Raw genomic sequence first — 7,391 nt, 5'->3', positions numbered from 1 at the left:
GGTAGGTCGGGCTGAGAGAGCTCAGAAACTGCTCTTTTTCAAGAACAGCTCTTATCAGGACTATGGCTTGCCCAAGGTCATCCAGCTAGGTGCAAGTGGAGGAGTGGGGAATCAAACCCGGTTCTCCCAGATTAGAGTCCGCGCACTTAATCACTACAGTGGTCTGATCCAGCTGGGCTCTTCTGAGGTTCTTATCAGGGGAAGGCCTCGGCCTCTCTGCCCTGTTGTTGGCCCTCCAGAGGAACTGGTTGGCCCCTATGTGAGACAAGATAAATGTACCAGTGGTCTGATCCAGCAGAGAGCCAGTGTGGTATAGTGGTTTAGAGCAGTAAACTCAAGAACTGGGTTTGATTCCCCAATCCTCCTCCACATGAAGCCTACTGGGTGACCTTGGACTAGTCATTGTTTGATTCCCCACTCCTCCTCCACATGCAGACAGCTGGGTGACCTTGGGTCAGTCACAAGTTCTCTCTCTCAGAGCTGTTCTTTTCTTCCTCCTCGTTGGCCGTTTTGCTGCAGAACTGAGAGAACAGCTTGATCCACCAGTCTTTGTCTTTGGCCTGGAAAGAGAAACAAAAGGAATGTTATCTTTTTTTTTTAAATTCAGCAGAGAGGGATAGATGTACTCTTAGACAGAGACCTGAAGCAAGAGAATCAGCAGCCTCGGAAACTATGCGAACCATTAGCTACTTTTTTTAAAAAATGGCTTCTAACAACTTTAAATGAAAACAGGCTTGCACAAGGCCAGTCTTGAACCCAGGTGCGGAGATGGGAAATGTAAATTCTGACGCCCCAAAGGAAGCTGGTTGTGCTACTGGGAACAGACGGGCAGGATCCAGGCCACGGACTACATTGACACAGCAGTGCGCCCTTGGATTCATTTGGGCGTGAAGTTGTCTGAAGAGCCGCATCAGAGAGAAAGTCTGGATGGCTCCCTGCTGTAGTGCTGCTTCCTTTGAAAAGCCTCCAGCACGTTTTATTTATTTCGTCTCGTTTCTACCCCACCTTTCTCCCCAGTGGGAAGCCCCGCGCCTCCTCTTTGGCAAGAAGAAGAAAAAGGAGGAGGTGGAGGAGGAGATTGGATTTATACCCTGCTCTTCAGTACCCGAAGGAGTCTTGGAGGGGCTTACAAACTCCTTTCCCCTCCCCTCCCCACAACAGACACCCTGTGAGCTAGGCGGGGCTGAGAGAGCTCTGATAGAAACTGCTCTTTTTCAAGAACAGCTCTGACAGAACTTGTGACTGACCCAAGGTCACACCAGCAGCTGCATGTGGAGGCGTGGGGAATCAAACCCGGTTCTCCCAGATTAGAGTCCGCGCTCCTAACCACTACATCAAACCACTACGAAGAAGAAGAAGAGGAGGAGGAGGAGGAGGAGGAGGAGATTGGATTTATACCCCACCCTTCACTACCCAAAGGAGTCTCAGAGCAGCTGACAATTGCCCCCCCTTCCTCTCCCCTGGATTCATGAGCTCCGATTCCTAGATTTACTAGCTCAGAGGTTCCCAACCTACTTCAGCCTGCAGGCCCATTTGGAATTCTGATATAGCTTGGTGGACGCAGCCACAAAATGGCTCCCACAGGAGGAGGAGCCAGCCAGAAAATGGCCGCCATGGCTTACCTTCTGTCCCACACTGAAGATCTTTTCAAAAATCTTCAGTGGCCAACCTCTGGGGAAAGTCCCACCTGGCCCCACCCACTGGTGCCAGGAGAGCTGCCAGTGGGCACCATAATGCCCCTGGGCACCATGTTGGAAACCCCTGTACTTGTCTCTGGCTGAGGCAGCTAAACACACACCTGCTTGACCGTCGCAACCATCCTCGCCATCAGCATGATGCTCGCAGTTTCCGGTGGGTAATGGATGTTCCTGCACACAACGGAGGGGGAGAAGACCTTTTCACAAAGTCATCGGCGAAAGGGCGCTCAAGCCAGCCCCTTCCCCCAAAGACCCAGCCACCTGCCCCACAGGTCAGCCACTGCAACCAATGCTCCCTCTAAGCCGTGGGGTCTTGTGAGCAAAAATTCTACTTTGTGAGCTCCTGGCATTAAAGTTGTGAGCCAGAGATTTGGCTGCTGCATAAATTAGTTTGCTCTGGAGCCACCCTTCCTGAACGAAGACAAAAATGTGTGAGCTGGAGGCTAGAAAACTGTGAGCTAGCGCGCATGGACTCAGCTTAGAGGGAACACTGGGCTGTGATACTAGAAGTAAAGGTAAAGGTCTCCCTTGCTCGAAAACCAGTCGAATCCGACTCTAGCGTTGCGGTGCTCATCTTGCGATTTGGCTGCTGCATAAATTAGTTTGTTCTGGAGCCACTCTTCCTGAACGAAGACAAAAATGTGTGAGCTGGAGGCTAGAAAACTGTGAGCTAGCTCACACTGACTCAGCTTAGAGGGAACACTGACCTGGACCCAATGCTCCCTCTAAGCTGTGGAGTCTTGTGAGCAAAAATTCTACTTTGTGAACTCCTGGCATTAAAGTTGTGAGCGAGCGATTTGGCTGCTGCGTAAATCAGTTTGCTCTGGAGCCCTCCTTCCCGAGTGAAGGCAGAAATGTGTGAGCCGGAGGCTAAAAAACTGAGCTGGCTCACACTAACTCAGCTGAGAGGGAACACTGCCTGCAATCGAGCCCTGCACAGTCATTTCCGACTTGATCAGACCCTCAGACAGAGATCTCTCTCTCCCATCTTCATGATCCAAGATCTTGCAACTGGGGTGCTTAGTCAATTCCTAAAAGGGAAGCTGCAGTTTCTTACATTATAAGTCCTCATAACAAGCTCTGTAGCAAAGTCTCAATAGAACAGGAGTTCTAGGACATTCAGTCGCTGACCTAAGAGTAGCAGTTCTCTTAGAAAGGAATGCCAAAGGGAGATTAGAGAGACTGCCGAATCGCAACTGATAATGAGGCTCAAGACAATGCATCCTCCTGGACTGAATCGAGACCTAGGTCTCCTGTCCCATTACCGATGCTGATTTCTCCACGCCCATGACCCCTCTGCATATCACACCTATAACCAATCACGCCTGCTATTGCCATTCACCTGCTATTGTCATTTGCCGGCTAATGGCATTCGGCATCTGAAATCACTCCACTCTCCAAGATATAAGGACAGACGGACTCGCATTCTAGCTGTATGTGAAGAAGTGAGCGGCGACTCATGAAAGCTCCTCCCCTGCCACAGATTTTGTCAGTCTTTAAGGTGCTCCTGGACTCTCACTCTCTTCTTTAACTAACATTGTAAGCCACGCTGAACCAAGAGGAAAGGCAGGATGTCAACATCTTTAAAAATGCAGGGCAGAGTTTTCCATTGAGCTTACCGCCAGGCCTCTTGCAATTTGTTGAGGGGGTGATTGGGGTCCTCCCGGGAGGGTCCAAGGCACAAGACCTGGTGGTACTGGTCCCAGGCGGCCTGTCGGCATTCTGGACTACAATACGCAACCTACGAAACAACAGGGACAAGGCAAGACAGTGAGTAAGGGTGCAGATACACAAGCAGGATCAAAACGACATTCTGGGCTCACAATTACGTGAATCAGTCACGGGGTCTGATCGTCTTATATTCTTATATTCTTGTGGAAAGGCGCTTAACTGCTTTGTACCCCAGCTGCCTCTGGTTCCATGCTGCTTGGCTCACTCACTCGAGCCACCTGGCAATCTCTACGCTGTCGGCTCTTCCTTCACTTCTGGCCTTTCCTTCGGGCCCGTGTGTGGGCAACATGGCAGGAATACCCTTTGGGTGTATGTGCGCGCCCAGGTACAATGGATTATACTTCTACCTTCCCCCTTCTTTTCAAGAAGCTGAGGGGAGTCCAATGTTCCCTCTAAGCTGTGGAGTCTTGTGAGCAAAAATTCTACTTTGGGAGCTACTGACATTAAAGTTGTGAGCGAGAGATTCGGCTACTGCATAAATTAGTTTGCTCTGGAGCCATCCTTCCTGAGCTAAGACAAAAATGTGTGAGCTGGAGGCTCAAAAACCGTGAGCTAGCTCACACTAACTCCGCTTAGAGGGAACACTGGAGGGGACGTGTAGCTCGTCCCGTGCATAACATCCTCACAACACCCTGTGAGAGAAGCTAGACTAGAAGAACATGACTTGCCCAAGATCACCCAAGAAGCTCTTTCGCTGAGCCAGGATTTGAATCTGGGTCTCCCACCCCCTCATCCAGCGTTCTAAACACTACACTACAAGGGCTTTCATCATGTGCTAGGGCATGGAATGAATGTAGCAACGGCCACGTGCTGCTTAGGGACACAGAACTGTCTCCGCTCTTGAGTACAATTCATCCCAACCATGGGGCGATGGCCCCTTCCAAATATGCAGCATTCACATCACTACAGCTCAACCTGAGGCTTGATGACCACGAAAGGCACCCCTCAGCTCACAACCCAGTGCAACGGAGAGTGTGGTGTAGAGATGTGAAAGCCCGGAAAAACCCCGGAAAAAATCGGGGAAAAACTGTTTTTTTCCTGAAGCCTTTTTGTGTTTTTTTCCGAAAAATTGGAAAAATTTAAAAAAGAAAAGAAATTGATTATGGAACGTTTTATTTTAACATGATGAATAAAATATTTCAAGGCAAGGTGTTCAAATATTTTCCAAATCAGATTGATCTAATTTCTGTGCACTGAGGACAAGCAAGTCCTAGGTTACAAACTGAACTCTCCAGTGCAAGAACAAGATGCATTTCTTCCTTTAGGAGGTGCGATTGTCAGAAGAAAATAAAAAAGTTTCAGTTTTGTTTTTGCATGTGGGCGGGTATTCTGTTTGTAATAACTGTTTGGATACACTCTATTTTTAATAGGCTAGTGGTGATAATTTCATGCCAAGTAAAAATGTCCATAGTTTTATTTTATGTTCCTAAAGTAACAGAATGGCTTTCAATCTGGAAAAGACAAAAGAAATGCTAATGTAGCATTTTTTCCCCAATTTTTCCGAAAATTTCCGTAAAAAACCCAAAAAAACCGGGGGGAAACCGGGGTTTTTTCCGAGCTTCAAAATTTCCGGAAATGTTACATTTCTAGACTAGGACTCGGGAGACCCAGGTTCGAATCCCCATTCTGCCTTCACCTGGAAGGCCTAGGCCAGCCTGATCTCATCAGAGCTGGGAAACTAAGCAGGGTTGGCCCTGGTTCGTACTAGAATGGGAGACCACCAAGGAAGTCCAGGGTTGCTACGCAGAGGCAGGCAATGGCAAACCCACCTCTGCTCATCTACCTTGACCGGGACGACCCAGCCTAGCCCGATCTCATTAGACCTGGGAGGCTAAGCAGGGTCAGACCTAGTTAGTACCTGGATGGGAGACCACCAAGGAGGTCCAGGGCCGCTACATAAGAACATAAGAGACGCCAATGTTGGATCAGGCCAAAGGCCATCCAGTCCAACACTCTGTATCACACAGTGGCCAGAAATACCAGGTGCTATCAGGAGGTCCAGCAGTGGGGCCAGGACACTAGAAGCCCTCCCACTGTTGACCCCCCCCCCAGCACCAAGAAGACAGAGCATCATTTGCCCCAGAGCCCCTATCTATACCTTGTGGCTAATAGCCACTGATGGACCTCTGCTCCATATGCCTATCTAATTCCCTCTTGAAGCCGTCCATGCTTGTAGCCTCCACCACTTCCTGTGGCAGTGAATTCCAAGTGTTAATCACTCTTTGGGTGAAGAAGAGGCAGGCATTGGCAACCCACCAATGGCTACGCAGAGGCAGGCATTGGCAACCCACCTGTGTTTGTCTCTTTCCTCGGAAAACCGACGGGGCTGCCATAAGTCGGCTATGCTTGATGGCTCTTTACACATGCAATCCCCGCTCTGCCAAGGAAGCGTGCCGGGTGACCTGGGCCCGGCACACGCTCTCAACCTAATTCAGGCAATGCTCCCTCTAAGCTGTGGAGTCTTGTGAGCGGAAATTCTACTTGGTGAGCTCCTGGCATTAAAGCTGTGAGCGAGCGATTTGGCTGCTGCAGACATGGCTTTGCTTTAGAGCCCTCCTTCCTGAGCGAAGACAAAAATGCGTGAGCCGGAGGCTAAAAAAACCTGCGAGCTGGCTCACAGTAACTCAGCTGAGAGGGAACACCGCTCACAGGGTCGTTGTGAGAATAAAATGTAGGAAGGCAAAATGACTGTAAACTGCTTTGGGTCCACACTGGGGAAGAAAACGGGGTATCGATGAAGAAGAAGAAGAAGAAGAAGAAGAGGAGGAGGAGGAGGAGGAGGAAGAAGAGGAAGAAGAAGAGGAGATTGGATTTATACCCCGTCCTTCACTACCCAAAGGAGTCTCAGAGGGGTTTACAAACTCCTTTCCCTTCCCCTCCCCACAACAGACACCCTGTGAGGTTGGCGGGGCTGAGAGAGCTCTGACACAAACTGCTCTTTCAGGAACAGCTGTGCCAGAACTACGGCTTGCCCAAGGTCATCCAGCCAGGTGCAAGTGGAAGAGTGGGGAATCAAACCCGGCTCCCCCAGATTAGAGTCCGCCCACTTACCCACGACACCAAACTGGCTCTCTTTGAAATGAAAAGGACCAAACCCGCCTTACCTGGCAACTGGGGCAGAGGTGATGCAGGTCTTTGTGGATGCGGCACTGCTCCGGACGCGGCAGGGCCTGAAATCTCCCCAGCAGCCTTTGGGCGTTCTCTTCCGCCGTCTCCAGCGCTCGCAAGCAGTGGTCGCAGGCTGCAAGGGCGAGGAAGCGAGAGACGCAAGCCTGAAGAAAACAACCTTGGCAGGCGTCCGTACACACGCGCTCCCGCATCGCGGGGACCCTCAGTGTTTGGTTACGTGGGTTTGCAGCACGCGGGTCACCAGAGCTTGGCCCTCACGACTCACCTGCTCTGCAGAGCAGAAGGCTCTTTCTGGTATGTTGTCGGGTCCCAGGCCAAATCCTAAACCCAGAGCTGGACGGCCCAGGCTGGCCCGATCTAGTCAGTTCTCAGAAGCTAAGCAGGGTCGGCCCTGGTTAGGACTTGGATGGGAGACCCCCAAGGAAGTCCAGGGTTGCTACGCAGAGGCAGGCCAATGGCGAACCCACCCCTGTTCCTATCTTACCTTGAAAACCCTACGGGGTCGCCATAAGTCAGTTATGACATGATGGCGCCTAATTATTGCCCCGACCTGGAAGGCCCAGGACGCCTCCATCTTGTCAGATCTTGGAAGCTAAACCGGGTCCGTAAGAACATAAGAGAAGCCCTGTTGGATCAGGCTAGTGGCCCACCCAGTCCAACAGTCTGTGTCACACATTGGTCAAAACCCAGGGGCCATTTCGTAGAAAAAGAGGTGCAGGAGCTCATTAACATAACTCATTTGCATGCGCCACACCCCCTGACATCACCGGAAGTGTGTCAGAAGGCAACACCCACCACTCAGGCTCCACTGGACTGTTTTGGGTTGCTAGCTAT

The 7,391-nt window shown here is 50.7% G+C and overlaps 1 protein-coding gene across 1 annotated transcript in view; it reads right to left on the bottom strand.

Moving 5' to 3' along the window:
• The window catches only part of SMYD5 (SMYD family member 5), a 32,396-nt gene that overhangs the window by 16,511 nt on the left and 8,494 nt on the right, over positions 1–7,391 (bottom strand). The window contains exons 3-6 of the mRNA XM_015418286.1: positions 6,533–6,669; positions 3,317–3,438; positions 1,799–1,868; positions 463–560 (exon numbers count right to left, since the gene is read on the bottom strand). Coding sequence (XP_015273772.1) covers positions 463–560; positions 1,799–1,868; positions 3,317–3,438; positions 6,533–6,669 — 427 coding nt within the window. The remainder of the gene's footprint in view (positions 1–462; positions 561–1,798; positions 1,869–3,316; positions 3,439–6,532; positions 6,670–7,391) is intronic.

This window comes from Gekko japonicus, unplaced genomic scaffold (assembly GCF_001447785.1).
Source record: "Gekko japonicus isolate JY-2015 unplaced genomic scaffold, Gekko_japonicus_V1.1 scaffold4366, whole genome shotgun sequence".
NCBI lineage: Eukaryota > Metazoa > Chordata > Lepidosauria > Squamata > Gekkonidae > Gekko > Gekko japonicus.
This window is presented reverse-complemented; position numbering and strand designations above follow the sequence as displayed.